Source organism: Mauremys mutica, chromosome 2 (assembly GCF_020497125.1).
Source record: "Mauremys mutica isolate MM-2020 ecotype Southern chromosome 2, ASM2049712v1, whole genome shotgun sequence".
NCBI classification, from domain to species: domain Eukaryota; kingdom Metazoa; phylum Chordata; order Testudines; family Geoemydidae; genus Mauremys; species Mauremys mutica.
The window spans coordinates 158,264,839-158,286,309 of record NC_059073.1 but is presented as its reverse complement, the minus strand read 5'-3'; the positions used below and the strand labels follow the sequence as shown (position 1 = coordinate 158,286,309).

Here is a 21,471-nt window from a genome sequence, read left to right as displayed (position 1 = left end):
TACTACTTCAGCTGACTGCCTGTTCTCCTCAAGTGGGTTCAGGGAAGCAGCAGGAAACAGGAAGCTCCCTGAGAAGCTGGTGTTAATCAGTCCAGGCTCTTGGGGGTGGTAGAGAGGTACACAAGAGGCGCTGTCTCTTCTCTCTCTCTGCTCCTGCTGCTTTCTGTATTCCCTCTCACCTTTTCTCCTGCCTGCCTGTTATATCTCTTGTGCCCTCCTTCCTCCCTTGTCAGGAGGGGTCTTGGTGCGTCTCCCATCCGCCCTTCACTGCTCTCTGCAAGTTTTTTCCTCTGATGGGTTTTGGTTTAAGCAGAGGCTGGTGGGGGTGTGGTGTCTTTCATGACTCAGGCTGGATACTGCACCCTGGTTCCCCAAGAACACAGAGCTGACTGGTATCACTGGGGGGGGGGGTGTTTTACAAGTCTGAACTTTACCATCTTTCTCACCCACACCTATGTATTTACTTAAAATACAAAACCTCATAAAACAACCAAACCAATAAGTAAAATATATTTTACTGGGCTTCATCCATCCATCAGTCACTGATGCTGGTGAATTTTCCTTTTCAGCTGTCTCTTTCCTTTTTCTTTTGAGCTTCTTTACCCTCTGGTCTAAGGATCTCTCACATTTTGACTGTACTGTGGAGCAAACACCATTATTATAAAACATATGAAACCGTCATGTAAACTTAAAAAATAAAATATTCATTAAGGTGTTTTTCTATTTAAAAAGTCATAGCTTTAAAACAAAATAATCCATTTCAGGCAGTACAACAAACACAGGTTTTGAGTTCATTTCTACCACTTTAAAAAAAAACCCCACAAACATTTTTTAAAAATACATCTCATTTTGATGAATAAAAACCAAACTGCTTTTAAAATCCATTTTAAAACACATTTTGCACAGAAACCCTTGTTAGTTTGAAACACACATACCACTGGTTTAAAGCACCCACAGTTTGCAACCAAATACTTTTCAATAAACCCACATGCATTTAAAAAGCACATGGTCTGCCCCACCCCTCATGTCTGTTTGGGCCTTCAGGTTAAAGAACAAGCAAAAATGTTAGTTAGTATTACCCCCAAATTCTTATACCCAGGCCAATGGGAGCTGCTGGAAGTGGTGTGGGCCGAGGGACATACTGGCCGCCGTTTTCAGCAGCTCCCATTGGCCTGGAGCAGCGAACCGCAGCCACTGGGAGCCGCGATCGGCCGACCCTGCGGACGCGGCAGGTAAACAAACTGGCCTGGCCCGCCAGGGGCTTTCCCTGCACAAGCGGCGGAACAAGTTTGCGAACCACTGCTCTAACTTAATCCTTTTCGATTTCTTACAAATAGTCTTTTTCTTAAGCAAGGTTCTATCATTTTTGTGCAGACTAGATGGTCAATATAACGCTGTAAGCAGGCATCTTCTGGTTTGGTCATGTTCTTTAGAACATGGTCAGGGTCTCCACTGAATTGCACAGCATTTAATAAGGTCACCCCTTGCGCTAAATGTTCTTGGGTCAGGCACAGACACTGCATAGCATAATCTATGGCAATAACAGTGTTTAATAAGCTTTCCAAACACACCTCAGCACACAGGCCCTGGAGCTTGCAGTTTATATCCACTGAAGTCCAATTCACACAGTCATGGTGCCGTTGGGCTGGTGCATCTATGACACAGCTCTCACAATCTTCAAAAAGCTTTTCCCTAAGGCAGTGTTTAAGGACAGCAGAAACAGCAACGCCTACAATAGTCCGCATGACTTTTTTACGCTCACGACGGGGCATTGGTCAGTTAGTTCCATGCCAAGCCTCCTCCTAAACTCCTCATAGCCATCATCCTCTTCAACAATTTGTACTGGCGTTGAGCAACAACAAGGTGGGCCTGGTTCATCTTCGATGCTTGATGCAACGCTGTCCAGGGCCTCCGGGGGCTCTATAAAGGCATCGTCGAGCTGTTGAGAGATTTTCAGACAAGAAACAAGTGTAAGTTCCCACTGCTTGTTTTTTAGATTTACACAACCCCCGGATCCTAACCCATTACACCCTATCATCATCCATCACTTCTTAATCATTCTGTGCAACATCTTTTCTGTTCACCTTGTCTGCTGGTGACTCCCCTGAGCTGCGTTTGCCTTCCTCCTCCAGGGGGTGGACGACAAGAGGCCACCATGCTCATCGGGGTGTCTCACAAGCAGTTGGGTTTCAGGTTTGGGTTCTGGGGTATCCATTTATGACTGGGCCAAAGGGCTCCCCTTGGTCATTCCCTCCTCCTCCTCAAAACTGTCCCTCATGTAGAACTTTCTCCGCGAATGGTTGAAGACCCTTGGGGCTAAAACAAAGTCCAAAGTTCTCATGGGAGTAGTGAAGGAGTCCATGTTTCCGCGATTTCTAAAACATGCATTCTTGGTAAAAGATGGCCTCTTCTGCCCAACGCTGGGACTTATGGGGTGTTGCTGCTGCACTCTGATTGGCAGAGGGATTGGGAGGAGTTCTTAGAGGGGTAACACTACCCTCTTTTGGGCAATGCATCCCATCCCAGAACATGCCCTCTTTTGGTCAAATCTGCTCTCGGGGTGGACCTATGTGGCCAAAACCCATCGCGATTGGTAGAGGGAGATGGGAGGAGTTCTTAGAGGGGGTCACGTGAACCACTTCCGGATGGGTCACCCGCCCCTGATCTTTCCCCCAGTTGGTCAAATCTCCTCTCGGAGTGGTCCCCAGTTGCTGATTGGTAGAGGGAGGTGGAAGGCATTGTTAGAGGGGTCACATGACCCACTTCCAGACAGGTTACCCCACCCTGGAACTCCCCCTGATTAGTCAAATCTCTTCTCGGGGCGGTCCTACGGGGGCAAAACCCATCCTGATTGGTAGGTGCAGTGGGAGGAGTCCTTAGAGGGGTCACATGACACACCTTGCTTCCAGTCATGTGGCCGCCTTGACCCCATAAGTAATACCCCTATGGGGCGGGACTTCTGGTGACAGGTGGGCAGTGTTTAAGAGGTCAAGGGGCGGAGTGTAAGGAGTCAAGGGGCGGGTTAGAGTTTGATTGATGGTAGCACCCTTGCACTATTAAGAGCAGGATGAAATCCAGCTCGAAGAAGTGAGGGGGGGTTACTTTGTAAATTATCAGCTTGGTCCGCGACTGCCTCGGCTGCTATCTCAAGCCCTGATGGTACCTCTATTACTAGAAGAGAACCAGTCTAGGACAGATCTCTCTCCAACAGCTTCTGTGATAAAGACAGAAGATGCACACACAAAAATATCAAGTATCAGAGGGGTAGCCGTGTTAGTCTGGTTCTGTAGAAGCAGCAAAGAATCCTGTGGCACCTTATAGACTAACAGACGTTTTGCAGCATGAGCTTTTGTGGGTGAATACCCACTTCTTCGGATGCAAGTGGTGGAAATTTCCTGGGGCAGGTATATATATGCAAGCAAGAAGCAAGCTAGAGATAACGAGGTTAGATCAATCAGGGTGGATGAGGCCCTGTTCTAGCAGGCAGAGGGTGGCTGGGGGCAGGGGCTGGCTGGGGGTGGCAGGGGGCAGGGGGTGGGGCAGGGGGTGGCAGGGGCAGGGGGGTGGCTGGGGGCTGGGAAGGCGGGGGAGGGGCGCAGACACTCACACGGGGGGGGGGGCTGGGAGCAGCAGGAGGCAGCCGGGGACTCACGGGGCAGCAGCAGCAGGAGCCCCAGGGCCAGAGGTCCAAAGAGCAGGAGCAGCAACAGGGCCAGGAGGCAGCTCACATGGCTCTCGCAGCACAGCGCAGCGCCCCCCGGCGGCCGGGAGGAGGAATTACAGGCTTCCCAGGCAGAGCCCATCAAAGCTTCCCTCGCAGAGAAGCTAGTTAACAAGCGGTTCTAAAACCGCTTCTAAATTTAACAACGGGTTCGTGCGAACCGGTGCGAACCGGCTCCAGCTCACCCCTGCCAATAAGCATAGCTGGGGCAGGGGGGTGGGGGTTGGGGTGGTCAGCTGCTCCGTGCCTGCAGGGGCTCTTGGAGCTGCCACCTGCAGGGGGCTGGCAGCAATCCTTGGGAGAGATGGTTAGTGCTGGGTCTGCAACACGACTTCCTGGCATATGCCAGGCTGGGTTCTGCATAGTTAGCACCAAATGAGGCTCAGAGCAACCCCCAGCCTCGCCCTTGGCTGGAGCTGCTCAGAGTCCCTGCCGGCGGCACCGCAGCTGGTGATGGAGTAGGGGGAAAAGTCTCCTCCAGCAGCCGGGTCTCCCATCAGAAGTTGTTTTACTTCCTCTTGTGGAGTCCACCCCCTCTCTGCTTGCCACTGCCCCCTGCCTGCCAGGAACGGCTCACTTCTGACTCCCAGACCCTGCTGACCAACCTGCCTGGGCCAGGATGGGAACACCCCACAGGGCAGGGAGTTTCAAAGTATGGCTGGGGAGACGATACACCATAACTAGCCCCGAGGGCTTTCTCCCTGCTCCTACACTCTGCAGGTCACTCCAACTGGGTTCTGGCTCCCAGCCACCGTGCGATGTGGCTGCTGCCCCCTGCCCCTAGAACCCCTCCCTGATTTCCCCCCGCCCCTCCTCCCAGCACAGCAATACCCCTCAGTCGTGACTTACAGCAGGGCGGGCGTCCCAAGCCTCCTGCTCTTCTCTGGCTTCAATTGTCCATCATGTATCCTAGGGGAGGCAGGCGGGCCTGGTTATTTAACATCATGCAGGGCACCAGCCACCGCTTGTATTTCTGTCCTTCAAGGTGCTCCCTGCCCCCAATCCATGCGGGCAGAGGAGGGGAAGGAGCTGGGTGGAGAGTCAGTCCCCAAGATTACTGGGATCATTTTGCCTTTGGCCTCGTGCCCCACGAAGGCTAGGAGAGGTGTTGTGCACACACTGGGCGCTGGCGTGAAGCACAGTGTGGCAGAAATGCTACCCTGGCTCTTTGCCTGCATGGCTGGTGGTAGCTGGGGTGGGCAGGGCTGGGGCTTCCTGTGAATCTCTGCCCTCCCTGTACAGGCTGCAGGGGAACCTGGCTGGGGCCAGTGCCTCAGGGGTTGGGGGGGGGAACCAAGGTGAGACCTTTGGGAGGCAGGATCTCTCCCTCGGGCCTGCTTCTACTGCAGGTGCTGGGCTTGTCCAGGGCCAGGACAGAGGAGACCCTCTGGCCGCAGAGCCCTCCAGCCTCTGACTGCGAGGAGCCTTGGTTCCCCCTTTGTCCCAAGGAGGTGGGAAGTTGGTTGGGTTTGTGTGTGGGCAGAGGAGGCCTCCCACCCCCCGCCCCGGGCTGGGAGTGTGCATGTGGCACTGGGCCCTGGACTCATGGGGCAGGGAGGGATAATAGGAAGTAGAGCTCCAGCCCTTTTCTTACCTATCAGCTGCTGGGCAGCGGCTGCTCTCAGGGCAGCCTTCTTGCTCAGCCTCTTCGGGCAGTCCTGGAGCTGGGAAGCCAGGAACCCAGTTAGTCCCAAGCAACACATCCTCCCCAGGGTGAGGGGAGCTGCCTGCTATGGAGGTGAGGAACCCCTGGCTGTCAGAGCCCTCTCCCCCTTGACTCCTCCCATGGGACAGAGCTGACTTGTAGGGGAGCCATCCTCAAGGCCGGGGGATGGGGCTGAGTCAGTGACGGGGCTCCCTGGAGCAGGGAAACCCCTCTGTGCCTAGGTCCTCCCACCCCTCTGTCCTGCAGGGCCCACGCCCCAGAGCTCACTCACCAGGGTGCTGCAGGCTTCACTCAGGAAGGCGGGGATGACGGGAGCCGCCCCCTCGACCAGCTGGCTCTGCACGAGCGCGCGCAGGAGCTGGAAGCTGAGGAAGGGTGCACAGCGCAGCAATGCCACCCTGCACGCCTGCTGGAGAGGGCGAGAAGGGAGCTGCTGAGCCTCCCTGAGCGCCAACTCGCAGGCTCTGCGCGGCTTGGGGAGACTCCACTGTGCCGGAGCAGCAAGGAGCCACCTCCTTGCAGACCCTCCTCTGGCCTGACGGTTGTTCCCCAGGCCCTCACAGCCCCCATCTCCAGCTTGGCTGGGTTGAGAGGAGCCAGGCCTGAGTGCTGGGGCCGGGGAGGGACACTCCTGGAGCAGGGAAGGGGCCATTCCCTGTGGGTCCCTAATGGGCCGTTAACAGCAACGCCCTGTGACCAACGTACTTGGCCTCCTCTCACTCCCAGGCACTATTGGGGGCTGCTACTCGGCGCGGGATGGGGGGAGAGGGAGGGGATTGCTGCAGGAGGCTGGTCGTTCCCAGACAGGAGCTAGTACACAAGTGAGGGCAGGGCAGCAGCAATGGAGAGCCAGCCAGCCCCAGCGACCTGCCTTCCCTGAGGCCCTGCTTGGGTAAGGTCACTTGCTAGGGGCCACAGATAGACCTGGGCCTGGCCACTAAACAGGGCAGGCTGTAAAATGGAGCCAAAGCTGTGGAGAGTCTGGCTGGGCAGGGAGGCTGGAGGTGCCTATGGGGAATGGAGGAGGAGAAGGGAACCCCACAAATCTACCCCACAGCTACACCCTGAGGGCTGGCAGAGCTCTGTGTGTGGTGGGGAAGAGCTAGACTAGTGGGGGGGATCCCTCTCCTGGGTGCCACAGGTCAGCACAGAGGAGATCTGGGGCTTGAAGGGTGCAGTTTGCACCACACTTGGCATGTTGTTATAATGCCCCCAGCCACCCCTGACCCTATGAGCCCTCAGCTGCACTCACCTGAGCCACCTGGGGGTCCCCGTCCTGTAGGTGGATGAGCAGCGTCCCCATGCTCTCCTCCACTTCAGCCCTAAAGAGGGACGACTTCTTGCAAACAAATTTGCTGAGGTGGCCAAAGAGCTCCATGGAGGCCCGCCTCAGGCCGCTGTTCTCCTGCAAACAGGGGGGGCAGGGTGGTTAGAGGGACAGGCTCAGGTCCTCACATGCTTTGGGAATCAGCATGGCAGATGCAGAGCCCAGAGAGGTGTCAGCTAGTTCAAATGACAGGGCAATTCTCTGCAAACTCCCCTCCTTCCTGCTGGGCCCCAGGGCTGCCGAACAATTGTGGGCCCACAGCCCAAGAATGATTCTATCCCTGCCACCCCGGGCAGAGGAGCTGAGCTGCCCCACAAGTCCAGGAACATGCCTGCATCGGACACTGAGCCCCCTCCGCGGGAGGGCAGGTCCTGAACATCTTCCCCTGTGGGGGGCCCTATAGCGCCATGGGGCCTGCCCTGCTTGGTACTTACATCCTCAAAGAATGTTCTCGCCTGCAGGGCCAGCGGGATGGCGACGTGCGCCTTCAGAGACGCCTTGGGGTCCCACAGCATCCAGCAGAGCCCTTCCATGGCATCCAGAACGGCATGGGGGTCGCAGCTTTCACACACGGCGCGGACAAAGCTCCCCAGGATCTGGTCTCGTTTCTTCCTGACCTGCAGAGAAGGGGTTGGACGCCGCTCGGTAAGCAACGCTCTGTCAGCCTGAGTGGAACCACAGTACGGGCAAGTCAGCCTACAGCCCAGTCTGCTCCACAGGAGCCATGGGCGCCGGAGAAGGGGAACCAGGACCTTCCTACCCAGCCCTCCCTGCCTAGTATCCTGACATTCCAGACCCACCTTGTCCGGGAACTCGGTTACTGCGTTCCTGAGGCCGTGCAGCGCTCTGCCTCGAATGTGGATGTTGCTGTCCTCTGTCCGCTGCAGCATGGACTTCACAACCTGCTTCCACATGGCCTTGGGCTCATTCCCCATCAGCAGGGGGCTGCCGAGGAACTAAAGGGACAGAAAGGAGCTGTCAGAGAGGGCTGGGCGAGGCCAGTGGGTCCTAGCCTGGCTGGAGCAAGGGGAAGGAACTATGATTAGGGGCCAGGGGGTGACATAGATCCGTACCGACTGCTGTTCACTAGAGGCTGGCTTCAGCTGAGCTTAACAGAAGTGACACGAGCAGGGCAGAGCGCTCCCTCTGGTTCCAGTGGGGTGCTCCCAAACCCCACCACAGAGCCCCACGCAGAGGGATTAATTTACAAGCAATACACCACCAGGACCATCTCTCATTGGCTGAGCAGCTATTGGCCTCCTGTTCCATCAGCTTCTGGGCCTTGTTAACCCTCCCCCCGGTCCTCCAGGCTCACCTCTGCCAACAGGACAGTGCAGGCCATGCGTTCGCCCTCCTGGCTGGCCTGGAGGCTGGGAAGGAGGAGCCACGGGATGCTCTTCAGGGATCCCGTGGCTTTGGGTGGATCACCATGGCCCTGGGAGAGAACAAGAGCTCGTGTTGACGTGTGCATGACAACCCTGCACATGCCGGAATCCGGCCTGGTCCCGGCCACCCCCTCCCATCTCTGCCCCACTGGGCTCCAGAGCGAGGCCGTGTGTGGTCTGGAAGGGAACAAGATACAGTCAGAAGGCCGTGACCGTGGGCAGAATGCAGCTGGGAAAGAGGGCTGAATGTCAGTGCTGGGAACTTACCGCCGGGAGCAGCCGGGCTGGCTGGGGGCAGCTCCTGTCCTGGCTCTGTCTAGCGTTAGCCTGGCCCTTCTCCGGGCTGTCACACAGCAGGATGTGCAGTACCTCCCTGGTCAGTGTGGGGTCTGCACCTAGGAATCTCCAGATGGCCTTGGCCTGGCTGTGACGGACAGAGGGACGGCAGGGAAGGAATTAACACAGAGGAGGGGCCCAGTTGGTGCACACCAGGGATGATGCCCTGCGAGGGGTGACGAGCCAGAAGCAGCAGGTTGAGCCTGCTCGTGGCTGACCTCAAGGCCTTTCAGGCACTGGCCAGTCCTAAGAGGTTCATTCCCTCCTGCCTGGGTACTGCCAGGGGTCGCTGTGTCACAGCAAGGGACGGGCAGAGGTGGCCAGACTCACTTCTCCCAGCTGGTGGGGGCCCCCTCCTTCCGTTGCTGCCTTCTCCTGATGGGAACCAGAGGGGCTGGGATTAGAGCCCCCATAGGGGAAAGCAGTGACTCCAGGCGTAGGGGTGGGGGCTGGTGTGTGTGAGGAGGTGCCCACCCTTGGGGGGTGAGGGGCTAGGGCTAGGTACTGGGCTGGATCTCCTGAGCTGGGGGGGCACAGAATGGGAGCTGTGAGCAAGGAGAGCAGGAGCTCCTTCCCCGTGGAGCAATGGGTGGAGGGTTCAGGAGGAACAAGGCTCCAGTTCTGGCCACGCCATGGCTCTGGGGTGGGGGGTTGGAGAAGGCTGTAAAATGGGCGCTGTGCTTGTTGGCTCTGGGCAGGATGCAGGGGAGGCACTGCTGGCCCGAGGGAACCTGGCAGGCTGGTGAATTGGAGAAGACCAGCCTCTGGGGGTGGGATGAGGCATCTAAAAGTGTGTGGGGATGAGGAAGATACCAGGCTGGGATTCCAGGGGGGAGAGGGCATTTCCCAGCTGGGGGGAGAGGGTGCCCCTGCGGGGACATGCTCAGTGTAGGGGCGTCTGTGAGGGCGATGCAGTTAGGCTGGCCCCTCTCCTGCCTCAGCCTGGAGGGATGCCCTGCCGGGAACGGGGGGCCATGCTGACAGAGGGGGTGACCCTGCACATATGGGGTCTCTCCTGCCCTGTGTTGTGATGGGGGGTCCCTGGAAGACTGTTCTGGCCTCCAGCCAGCCAAGCAATTGCACAGCTGCACTGGGAGGGGTTAGCACAGAACTAAGTGGGGGAGGGTGATAGGTGTGTTAGGAATAGCTCAGCTGGGGGAGCCCTGAGCCGGGGGTCCCAGAGCACACGGAGCCCTCCAAGGGACAGGGAGGCGAATGGTGACACATGCCGGGGCAGGGCTGTTCCCTGGGGGCCTGTGTGCAAGGGGAAAGTCTGTGCTGCGTGTAGCCATGGTGCTGTGAAGTGATCCCCATTAAGGGGGGGCTCGGAGGCTGGAGGGGGGTGTTCTATCCTTTTCCCGGGTACAGCGCTCACCGGTTGTAAGGCCAGGGCATCTGCAGGAGGATGCTGACCGTGGCCTTGGTGTGCTGTCTGGTCTCTCGTCCCGTCACTCAGCCGTCCCCCCGACCGGGGTGGGCTCAGTGTGGAGGAAAGAGCTGTGTGCAGATCCTGCACCTGTGGAGGCAAAGCAGGGGCTGAGACCCTACCCCCGCTGTGGGTGTCTGGCAGACAAGGGCCAGGAGGAGCTGGGCAGGCTCAGAAACAAGTCAGCATTCACATGGCCCGGCGGAGGCCATGGATAAACTCTCCTAGCGAGTGACTGAGCCGAGGGGGGTTTGTACCTTGAAACCCCCACCCCTGATCCAGCTCTGTAGCACTAAGGGTCCCAATCCTGCTGCCCAGTGACACACACCCCCCCGCCCCCGGATATCCCAGCTGTACCTCCCCTTGCGACAGCACGCCTGGGCTGCTTCAGCACCAGAGTGGGATCTAAGCATCCAGGATGCATTTCCATCCTCAACGTCAATCCGTGTCCACTGGGCAAAGAGTCAGTGGACACGGGGGACCCCACTGTGGGCTCTGTACCCCCAGCTGCGGGATGAGTCTAGAGACAGGGCACATTTCCCAGGGAGTGAGCCGGGCAAGCCAGACCCCTGGCATCAAAGCCTGCAAACCATTACAGGGCTGTGCCCAGCGGCTGCCCTGCAAACAGGGGATGGATGGGTCCCATTGATCAATGATGGTGAGAAGGGACGTCTCCCCTCCACATCCTCCCTTGTGCCCCAGGAATTCTAGCAACGGGGCAAGAGGGAGCTGCCCAAGATGTCCAATACCCAGCCATTACTTGGCCCTGTACCTCTGATTCTTTCTCTCTCAGCACCGCCTCCGTGACGCCCGCCAGCTGGTCAGCACACTCCCCCTTCTCCAGCAGGCCCAGCAGCAGGGTGAAGCTGAAGGGCGTGAGGTCACGCGACGGCAGGTTTCTTTGCGATGAACTGCAGGGAAAGGCAGAGGCTGAGTGTGAGCAGTGAGTCCAGGCCCGGGGAGGTGGGTTTGCTCTTCAGGGAACGGGGACAGAGGCACTGGCAGCCTGTGCCCAGGGCTACGTGAGTGGGCATTGGAGCCCATACACAGGAATTTCCATCTGCAGGCTCCCCATCGAGGGAAGGAGACAATAACCCCCCTTTCCCATGGGTGTGTCTCTCTCTCCAGCCACAGTCTCTTTTACTCACCATAGCAACACGGGCAGGGCTCTCTCTGCAGCTGACATCCTTCTGCGTCTTGCTCAGCATGGTCGCCACCGCCCCTGTCTTGGTGTGCACGGTGACTGCACAAGAAACCAGCAGTGCTCAGGCAGAGCTCTCAGGGCCAGATTCTTCCCCCTCCCCATCGAGCCAAAGAGCCAGACTCCGGCCGCAGCTGGGAACGCCCAGCTAGGGTGAGCTCTCAGCAGGCTTCTGGGCCAACTGCCCACCTATCACCTTGCTGTAGAAGGTGTGTTGAGGCTGGGGTGGGATCAGGGGAGGTCCCAGATGGGCCCAGGCACCTGGTGAAGGGCAGATGCCAGGTCAGCCTGGTAGGTAACAACCCACTTCTGCTCTGTGTCCCTCTGGTCAGGGCTGTGATGAAGGTGCCACGTTCTCTCTGTAGCCCTGCTCGCTAGGTAACGGCCGGGGCTGTGAGGGCTGAGAAGTGGCGACTGCTTCCGCATCATCTTACCTTTGCAAGGCATGAAGAGCCAGTAGAGAGCCTGAGATGCCCAGTATCTGGTGGCCTCTTGAACATCCAAGGCCTGGCTTGTCAGCAGCCCGGCCATGTAGCCCTGCTTTGCCATGGGTTTCCGGTCCTAATGGGCCACCAAACAGAAAATCAGGGCATGGGTTGGGGTGAGCCCAGCTCTGTCTGTACCTCCCCCTTACCCCCGTGAGTGCTGTGGGGGGCAGCAGGGTCTGTGCTGCTCACCTCGGTGATGGCTTTGAGTCGATAGAACATGAAGAGCCGGGTGCTGGCTCTCACAGCTCGGCTCCTCTCCTGGGCCCAGGGAGAGCAGATCCACAGCTGCAAGTGCTGGGGAGCAGGGAGAAAGCCGTGTGAGCTGCAGAAATGCTGGGGCGACCCCCAGAACCTGCTTCCTGCTCCAGCAGGGAGAGGACATGGAGCATTTAACCTCTTCTCCTCCGCTTTCAGACACTGGAACTCAGCGCTCCTCTCCTGTCTGGGGGGTGTTGGGACAGGTCTGAGGGTCTTGGGCTCAGCGCTTTGAGGATTCTCCCCATTGATCCTGTGGGGTCTCAGGGCTGTTTCCTTCAGGGGCACAGGGGCACCAGCCCAAATTTAGGAGGCCAAAGTGACATGCCCTGGAGCAGGACTAGGATTGTCTTGCTGGCCCCTTGGGAATAGGCAGAGCTGCTGGTGCTAGAGCAGCAGTGGCCAATCTCCTGCCCTGGACAGGCTGGGGGCCAGGCAGAGAGCTGGCTCCTCCCGGGCCCTGGAACTGCTCTCCTGGCTCCTCTGCTTCCTGGAGAGGAAGCCCCCGAGCCACCTTGCCTGGCTCCCGCTCTGCCCTGTGTCCGTCCTGCACAGCTGCACCCTGGGCCTCCTCCATGTTGGCCCAGAAGGTGTCTTCCTCCTCCAGAACGCCAGGTACTTGCACTGCTTGGCCTGGCCACAAGCTGCTTCCTCACCAGCGGGGACAGAGGGGCGGCTCTCCTCCTGGGGAAGCCAGCAGCTGCTTCCCACTGGCTCTGGAGCCACCTCCACAGCTTCTTCCCCAGAATCTGCCTGAGCCTCTCCATCCTGGAACTGAGTGGAGACCAGCCATGAGTCTGAGGAAAAGGCAGCCTCTCACTAATGGGCCTGCCTGCTCTTCCCCCACCTCCCTTCTGCTGGGGCAGCACCCCCTCACTGCATGCCCCATCACAGGGCACAGGGACTGCAATCTACACACACTGGCAGCAGCTCACAGCACAAGCTGCTCCCAAAGTTCCCCCTCCCCACTCTGTGACACTGGGGGAGTCTCATCCTGTCAGAGCAGTGGGGTGTTCAGGCTGTTTGGACAAGCAGCTCCCTCCTGCCCCCCAGATCACAGGCCCTCCCAGGCTAGAGAAAGAACAGAACCTGTGAAGGCATCTGAGCTTCCTCTGGGAACTCGTCCCCAGCTAAACTTCACAAAGTCCCAATCATATGAGACATGAGTCCCCCTCAGTTGCCACTGATTGGGGTTGTGGGTGTTCAGCAGCTGGCACGGTCTGGGTCCCCCAGAGACACTCAGCCTGGGGAACAGTCTCCTACAAGGGAAGGGCTGGGAGTCCTATTGCTGGGCTATTTCCACAATACTGGAGGTGGCTCTGGAGAACACCCTGCAAGTAACACGCTGCCCAAGCCCAGAGTGAAGGGCAACATGGGGCTGTGTTAATAAACCTAGTCTCACTTGGACGAGATTCCCCCCCATCCCCATTCCCATTTCTGCCCCTCCCCAAGCAGACCAGGGAAGCCTTTGAGGGGGGAGGGATAGTTCAGTGGTTTGAGCATTAACCTGCTAAACCCAGGGTTGTGAGTTTAATGGTTGAGGGGGCACTTAGGGATCGGGGGCAAAATCAGTACTTGGTCCTGCTAGTGAAGGCAGGGGGCTGGACTCAATGACCTTTCAGGGTCTCTTCTAGTTTTATGAGATAGGTATATCTCAAATTATTATTATTAAATGCTCCATGCCACTCACTAGCTCTAGATGTCGCAGTGCTGGGTGGCAGATGCTCAACGTTGGTCAGGCTCTGGCCCTCTTCCTCGCTCTCCCGCACCAAGTGGGGCTGGAAAGGGAGCTGCACAATGCCCTGATAAAGGATGGATCAACTCAGGCAAGCAGCCGGGGTCCAGATCACTGACATACCGCGGGCAGGACTCCTCCTGTCTCAAGGTCTCCTAGCACCTCACACACATTCCTGAAGCCTGACAAGCCAAGGCCTATAGGGGAGGGACTCAGGACTCTTGGCTTTCATTGGTGGTTTTCCTATTGACTTATGGAACCTTGGGCAAGCCATTTCCCCTCTCTGTGTTTCAGTCCCCAGCAGTAAAATGAGGCTCTAATACTCACTATTGTAAAGCACTGTGAGATTTACCCAGGAAAAGCCGCTCTGTGAGTGCTGTGCAGCACTGGGCCATCAATGGTCAGATCCAAATTCCTAGAGTTTAGATCTGGGCTTTCAGTTCAGTGCAGAGTGAGGAGCCCAGCCCTAGACCTTGGATCAAGGATCAGCCCTTCCTGGGGTGGGAAATGAGCCAGGAGGCTTTTCCATCCCTAGCCAGGTGGATTGATTTACACCATTGATTTTAATCATGTTTTGCATTTTTACTTTTTAGTTATTTTCCTAATGATAGGTTGATTCTCATTAGTTGAGAATCATTAAAAAATGTTGACTTGCATCTATATAGTATTTACACTAAATTTGGTAATTTTTCTTTGGCTAACCATGATGGTACAGTATATCTATGTACATTTAATTAAGCAGTTATATGGTTTAATTTACATTTCTTGTATCTAATGTTTACATTTTTATTATGTTGGAAAATGGCAAATGATGCGAACGGCGGTGGCGGAGTCGACGGGGGAGCTGCGGACGTCGATCCCGCGCCGTGAGGACGGGTAAGTAGTTCGAACTAAGGTAGTTCGACTTCAGCTACATTATTCGTGTAGCTGAAGTTGCGTACCTTAGTTCGACCCCCCCCCCACCCACCCAGTGTAGACCAGGCCTCAGTCCAATAACCCTGACCTTAAATGCTAACCCTATGGCCAGCCCTGGTCATCTCGCCTATTGAAACCTGCAGGATCATTTGCTGACTCCTTTTAACCAATGGGGTTGCATTAGGCAAATCACCTGCAAAAATTAGCATTGACTGGCTGAGTTAATTCTGATGTCATAATGTGCCTCTACTTGCAGCACCAAGTAAATGGGCACAGTGTGGAAATCAAGCTTTCCTGCTGATGATGGTGCTGGGTTCCATTTGTCACTAAAATCAACAAGGTTCTTTCCACTGATGCCTAGAAATTCCCTGCAATTTTGGAATCAATTGGACATAGTCTTCAAAAATTATTGCATTACAAACAGACAAAGAAATGTCATTGAATTGAGCGTTAGGCCTCACTGCACTCAGCCAACAATGACTTGAGTCTCATCCCTTTTAACTCAGTAATAACCCCCAGCTCATCCAATCAGTGTGGAGACACTCAGGGACTGGAGGCTGAGCATTCTCAACAAATGGCCAAAAGACAGCACTAGTCACGACAGGAGATCATTCTGGTGGAGATCTCTGTCAGCGCAGTATTCCAGCCCTACCTCTTTGTGAGGGCTTCCTAAAATGACAGCTGGAGAACAGCCCCACCCTCCTCAGGAAGAAGAGCAGCAGAGAGAAATGGAACAACAGAAGAGAAAAGAAAAGACAAGAGGAAGGGTGGAAAAGAGAAGCGAAAATGGACAAATTCCAAATGCCTCAGTGAGTCATAGATTTCAAGGCCAGAAGATCCACTCTGACCATCTAGTCTGTATAATGTGGGCCATAGAACTCCCCTCAAAATAATTCCTGTTTGAATTAGAGCACATCTTTTAGAAAAACAGCCAATCTTGATTTTAGAAATGCTAGTTGTGGAGGATCCATTACAACCCTGGGTTAATTGCTCCAAACCCTGATTGTTCAAAATGTTCGCCTTATTCCAGTCTGAATATGTCTAGCTTCAATTCACAGTCATTGGCTCTTGTTATGTCTTTGTCTGCTCAAGTGATGAGCCCATTAGTAAATATTTGTTCCCTTATGCTCATCTGTTAACCTTTTTGTTAAGCTAAATAGATTGAGCTCCTTGAACCTCTCTTTATAAGGCATGTTTTCTAATCCTTTAATCATTCTTGTGGCTCTTCTCTCAAACCTCTCAAATTTATCAGCATCTGTCTCAAATTGTGGACACCAGAACTGGACACAATATTCCAGTAGTGGTCATACCAGTGCCAGGTACAGAGATATAGAACCTCTCTGCTTTTACCTTTAATTCTGCTAGGTATGGGTCCAAAGATCGCATTTGCCCTTTTGGCCAAAGTGTCTCAGTGGGAGCTCATAGTCAGCTGATTACCTATCATGACCCCAAGTCTTTTTCAGGGTCACTATTTCCCAGGATAGAATCCCCCTCTTGTACACATAGCTTATATTTTGTTTCCTAAAGGGAAACTTTACATTTGGACATACATTTTAGTATGTTATTTTCTTGTGCTCAGGTAACTAAGCAATCCAGATGGCTCTGTATGAGTGACATGTCCTCTTCATTATTTACCACTCCCCCAAGCTTTCTGTCATTGGCAGATTTTACAGTGATGATTGCATATTTGCTTCCAAGTCACTGATCAAAATGTTAGTGTACATCCAAGAACCGATCCCTGCAGAACCCTACTAGAAAGACACCCACTCGACAATTATTCCTTATTTACAATTACGTTTTGAGACCTAGTAGGTAGCCAATTACTAAGGGGCGGAGTGCCAGGTGGGACATTTTTCTGCCAACTTACATTCTGTTTTATGAGCCTAGAGCTCGGCTGGGAACATATGGATCAAACTGAACAGGTTCCAACCCTCACTGAGAATCATTTACACAGGGAATGTCTGCTTTCTACAAAATCAACATAGAAAGGCGAACACTCCCAAAGAAGCTCCTCCTTAGTACTCAGGTGCGTGACCACAAATCTTCTCTTAGTCCTCTAGGAGAGACCGCAAGAAGCAGGCTTACTGCAGCAAGGCTACAGGGGTCTCCAAGGTTCCCCCTACCCTGCATCCCTGTTCTGCCTGGCTGAGGTTAAGGGTGCTGTGTGAGGTCACAGCCTCCTTGCCACCTTTGCCCAATAGGCTAAGTTCCTGCCAAAGGCCCTTGTGAAGTCACTGCCACACCCACCTCTGCCTTCCAGGGCTGATATCCGCCCCAGGTCAGCCTGGTGGAATGTTTGAGCTGCTCTCCAGATCACCCCACATGCTCATTATTGATTCTGGGGGGAGCAAGCAGGTTACCCAGAGTCTGTTCCTCACCCCACACTGAGTTTTTCATAGATTCATAGATCGTGAGGCCATTAGATCGCCTAATTAGGTCTCTATTTCACAAACCATGAAATTTCACACCCTTACCCCCATATTAAGCCCAATAGCTTGTGTTTCACTAAAACACACCTTCCAGAAAGATATCCAGGTGTGATGTGAGGCCATCAGGAAACAGAGAATCCACCTCTTCCCTTGGTAATTTGTTCCAACGGTTAATTTCCCTCCCTCCTAAATTAGGACTGGGTATTTGCTGTATTCAAATGTGTTTTGTTTGAATGGGCTGCCTTGTCTTCATCATTATTTACCACAACAGCAATCCTTGTGCCACCTGCAGATGTTACCAGCTGTGATGGGATATTGACTTCCGGATCGTTGATGTAAATACTGAAGACAGTTAGTGGCTGAGAGCCTGTTCACCCACCAGGCACCACGCATCCACTCCCCCCTGTAGAACAGGAAAAGGGCATCCAGCCCTACTCTCATATGGGGTCAAAAACATGATTAGCAGCAGGATTACCTGCTCCACCTCAGCCCCACGTGATAAGGATTTTCAGAAGATACTGCTAATCTTGGCTAAATAAAGCAGCTAAAATGAGGTTAGCACAAAATTGACACAGCACAATGAGAACAACGTCTCAGTCCCAGGGCTGGGATCCAGGGATAAGGGATGCCCTCAGCCAGGCTATGTACCAGGAACCTGATCTTTGTCCCAAACACCACAATCGCCCAGATGAGAGAGTGGTTCCTACCTCCGTGAGGAGTGTGTGGTTTTCCATCTAAGCATCACTGAGAGCCAGCTCTTCCCGGTTTGACAGGATGAGGTCATTACTCCCTGTCATAAACAGATAGTTAAAGGTTAATGCCTCTTTTACCTGTAAAGGGTTAAGAAGTTCACCTAGCCTAGCTGACACCTGACCAGAGGAACCAGTGGGGGAACAAGATGTTTCAAAAGGAAGGAGGGAAGTTTCCTTTATTTAGTCAGTTTTTCAGGGAGGATAGCGCAATGGTTTGAGCATTGGCCTGCTAAACCCAGGGTTGTGAGTTCAATCCTTGAGGGGGCCAGCCACTTAGGGATATGGGGCAAAAATTGGTCCTGCTAGTGAAGGCAGGGGGCTGGATTCAATGACCTTTCAAGGTCCTTTCCAGTTCTAGAAGATTGGTATATCTCCAATTATTTATTTTTATTTATTTTAGTTTAGTTTCAGACAGACTGAAAAAGATCAAGGAACCAGCCTCTTATCAGAACAGTAAGTTTTAGAAAGGAATAAATAGGTTTATGTTTATTTCTTTGTAACCTGTCTTGTGCAATTAGAGGAAGAATCAAATTGGGTATTTTCATTGGTGTAATTAAGTTTTTGCCCAGGGGAACATCCTCTGTGTGTTGAATCTGTTGTCTGTGAGAGTAGCTGGTATGCTAATCTCTCCCAGAGGGTTTTCTTTTATCTTTCTTTTCTTTAATTAAAAGCCTTTTTTTAATACCTGATTGATTTCTCCTTGTTTTAAGATCCAAGGGGTTTGGATCTGTGTTCACCAGGAAATTGGTGAAGTCTCTCAAGGCTACCCAGGGAAGGAAAGTAGTGCTTGGGGGTGGTGGCAGCCAGACCAGATCTAAACTGTTAATTGAGCTTAGAGCTTCTCATGCAGGTCCCCCACATCTGTACCCTAAAGTTCAGAGTAGGGAAGGAACCTTGACACTCCCCAAGCTGGGCCAGCTGCAGACTACATTGATGTAGGAGGTAGAGACAGATCCCAGAGCCTGGAAGACAGAGAGGGGAGGAAGCCCCTGCTCATTTCCCATTCAGAGACCCCATTGAAGAAGGGCCAAGAAGGGAGGGGAGGATGAAGGGCAGGAAGTGAAGCTACCTCTGTGGAGAAGGCACTAGAGTAGCCTCCAGTCCAGTTCCCAGATCTACCCCACGTTTGTACGTGTGGCCTCGAAGAGGTCAATTTATTGCCTTCATTCCCTATCTGTAAAATGGGGTTAGTAGCGTCCTCTCCTGCCCAGGAGGTGAGGGGAGGACAGACCCATTATCTGCATGGGGCTTGGACACTCTGGGCATGGATTGTGCCAGAGTGAGGGAAGGACCCAGATTTTGTTCCACTACAGCCAGGGGCGGAGGATGGGATCAGCAGGTCAAGGAAGGGGGATGGGGCAGGAACTGCTGCCACACACGGAGCGTAGGAATTCGGTCAGTGCCAAGGGCTCGGTACCTCCCCTCAACAAATAGTTTCCCTACTGAAAAGACTGGCCCCTCCTGTCATTGGCAGTCTGCATGCTATTGACGTCTTTCCTAGTGTCCTCTAGGTGCCCCCTTAGTTCTTCTTGAATGTGGTCAATTCATTGAACCAGCTCACTAGCCAGGAAGTTCGGAGAGGCCACTGGTAGTGTAGGATGAAATCAGGGGGAAATCTATAGTTAACAAAAAAAAAAGTGTTGGTGGCTTTGTGGTTTGCAAATTTGGAACTGATCTGGCCTCTCCGCTGAAAGTACACGGTCACAGGGGGGTGAAGAGTGCCGTCTTCATCAGTTGATCTATGATAGTCAGGTTCACCATGTGGCCATTTGATTCAGGGAGTTCTGCAATGAAATCCATTTGCACTGGCTGCCCATGGCTGGGGCAAAGACATGAGGTGCCAAGGTATTTGGTGTGTGGTGCCTTGGTGCAAGTACAGAATTCACGTGAGTCAACATATGTCTGAATTTCAACCCACATCTGGCACCACCAAGCAAAGCAGGAGGTTAGGCAGAGGTGAGTTGTCCTTGTTCGGATGTACTACCTTCAACTGGGGACATCCTGGCAGAACATACAGGCGGCCCTCAGTAAATCTTATCGTGTCCCACATGGAATGTTGTTTCTCATTCTCTGCTCCTGATTGTCCAGAGGGGTCCCCCATTCCCCTGCCACGGGTCATCCCAGGAGACTGATTAAATTAGCATGGTTAGAGCTTGAGGTCTGGTAGTATTAATCACATTGTAGGGCTTGAGGAGGAAGGGCTGTTCCTCACTAGCTTTCTCCCTTATTGTTTATATTATGCATTAGGGACCGGGGCGTCGGCCTGGCCATTCTTAGTTCCCGGTCCGTAGTTAAGTAATGTTGAAATTGAAGCAGGAGAAGAATAAGGTCTAGATGAATTGTCCCTGATTCAATGCTTTGGCTTTTCACAATACTGGAGGCTTTTGTGATCAGTCCAAACTTGTGCTGGGTATCGAGTCCCCTTCAGCTACTGACATAAGTCTTCAAATGAGGATTTTATCAGAACCCGCTCATTGTCAAGGATCTCCTAGATTTGGTCTGTGGGGTGAGCCTCCAGGAGTGTTATGCACAGGGGCACAGCAGGTGCTGGGAGCCATGCCTGAGCGAGCATGGCCCTAATTGTCATATTAGATGTGTCAACTTCCATAATGAATGCTTCAGTTGGATTGGTGTGCGCCAGAATAGGTGCAGCAGTGAAGGTAATTTTGAGCTGTTGAGGGCTTATTGGCCCTTGGGCAACCAAACAAATTTGACAGTCTTGTGGAGGAGAGCTACCATGGGGCTTCTTCGCTCTGAGAACCCTGGGCCGAAGCAGCAGTAAAACTGAGGAAACCTAGAAAGTGCTGCTCTTCTTGAGTACTTCAAGTTCCTCCTAGTAGTGAATGGCTTCCACCTTATTTGGATCATTCTTAACTCCTTCTGGGAAGAGGATGTACCCCAAAATCTCCATGGAGAGTTGGCTAAAGGTGTACTTTTCCAATTTTGTATAGAGACCATTCTGCCACAACCTCTTCAGGTTCTGATGTGGGGCGTGTACTGCTCTGGGTTCTCCAAAGAGAAAAGTATGTCATCTAAATAGATGAGAATGTAGTGATCCAGAATGTCCCCAAATACATCACTGACGAAGTGTTGCAAGGTCACAGGACCCTTAGTCAGTCCAAATGGCATTACCAGACAGTGAAAGTGTCCATAATGTGTTTTGAAATCTGTCTTCCATTTGTCCCCCACCCAAATGAATGTTAGATTGTAAATCCTTGAAGGTCTAGTTTGATGAATACCCGTGCAGGTTTCATGTGATCCAACAATTCTGGGATTAAGATTAGGGGCTACTGGTTCCAAACTCTCACTTTGTTCAGGGGCTGGTAATCTACACGTAGCCGTAGAGTCCCACCTTTCTTCTTCCCAAAAAGGGCCAGGGCACCTGTGGGAAACACTTAGTAGCGAATAAACCCTTTGGGCTGGTTTTCATGGCTGTACGCAGGGAGAGCCACTAGTTCTGGTTTGGACATTGCGTAAATACGGCCAAAGGCAACTTTCGCCCAAGGCTGTAGGTCAATAGGGCAGTCATAGTCTCGGTGCAGAGGCAATGTGTCCTCCTTTCTTTCGAAGATGTCCACAAAATCCTGGTATTTATCGGGAATGTTGGGTGTCAGAGCCAATAATGGAGGAGTAGGTCTAGGGACGGAGGCTGGTTAAGGAAACCCCTACATTTTCAGTCATCTCCATTGAACCACTCCAGTAGGGGGACCACAGGGCTAGTCTCACGCACCGAGGCCATGGTTCACACCTGGTGTGACATGTCTCCTTTTGAATATGGGCCACTTACTTCCGGAAAACCCACTTTTCTGCAAACAGTTGCACCACCTGATGTCAC

At 53.5% G+C, this 21,471-nt stretch overlaps 1 protein-coding gene across 7 annotated transcripts in view; it reads right to left on the bottom strand.

Annotated features, from left to right (window-relative positions):
- Nucleotides 1–571: 571 nt before the first annotated feature.
- LOC123362729 (maestro heat-like repeat-containing protein family member 1) overlaps nucleotides 572–21,471 on the bottom strand; it is a 22,098-nt gene continuing 1,198 nt past the window's right edge. The window contains exons 2-20 of one of the 7 annotated variants that reach the window (XM_045003172.1): nucleotides 17,592–17,674; nucleotides 13,496–13,607; nucleotides 11,740–12,579; nucleotides 11,497–11,623; nucleotides 11,010–11,104; nucleotides 10,634–10,772; nucleotides 9,811–9,951; nucleotides 8,766–8,810; nucleotides 8,367–8,523; nucleotides 8,030–8,149; nucleotides 7,515–7,670; nucleotides 7,149–7,331; nucleotides 6,640–6,792; nucleotides 5,659–5,796; nucleotides 5,316–5,385; nucleotides 4,571–4,630; nucleotides 2,085–2,316; nucleotides 1,572–1,939; nucleotides 572–633 (exon numbers count right to left, since the gene is read on the bottom strand). In XM_045003172.1, coding sequence (XP_044859107.1) covers nucleotides 4,611–4,630; nucleotides 5,316–5,385; nucleotides 5,659–5,796; nucleotides 6,640–6,792; nucleotides 7,149–7,331; nucleotides 7,515–7,670; nucleotides 8,030–8,149; nucleotides 8,367–8,523; nucleotides 8,766–8,810; nucleotides 9,811–9,830 — 1,062 coding nt within the window. In that variant the 5' untranslated portion in view covers nucleotides 9,831–9,951; nucleotides 10,634–10,772; nucleotides 11,010–11,104; ... (2 more) ...; nucleotides 13,496–13,607; nucleotides 17,592–17,674 and the 3' untranslated portion in view covers nucleotides 572–633; nucleotides 1,572–1,939; nucleotides 2,085–2,316; nucleotides 4,571–4,610. Of the gene's footprint in view, nucleotides 639–1,571; nucleotides 1,940–2,084; nucleotides 2,317–4,570; nucleotides 4,631–5,315; nucleotides 5,386–5,658; nucleotides 5,797–6,639; nucleotides 6,793–7,148; nucleotides 7,332–7,514; nucleotides 7,671–8,029; nucleotides 8,150–8,366; nucleotides 8,524–8,765; nucleotides 8,811–9,810; nucleotides 9,952–10,633; nucleotides 10,773–11,009; nucleotides 11,105–11,496; nucleotides 11,624–11,739; nucleotides 12,580–13,495; nucleotides 13,608–17,591; nucleotides 17,675–21,471 lie in introns of all 7 variants that reach the window. The other 6 variants (XM_045003169.1, XM_045003174.1, XM_045003173.1 and 3 more) reach the window with 6 other exon arrangements.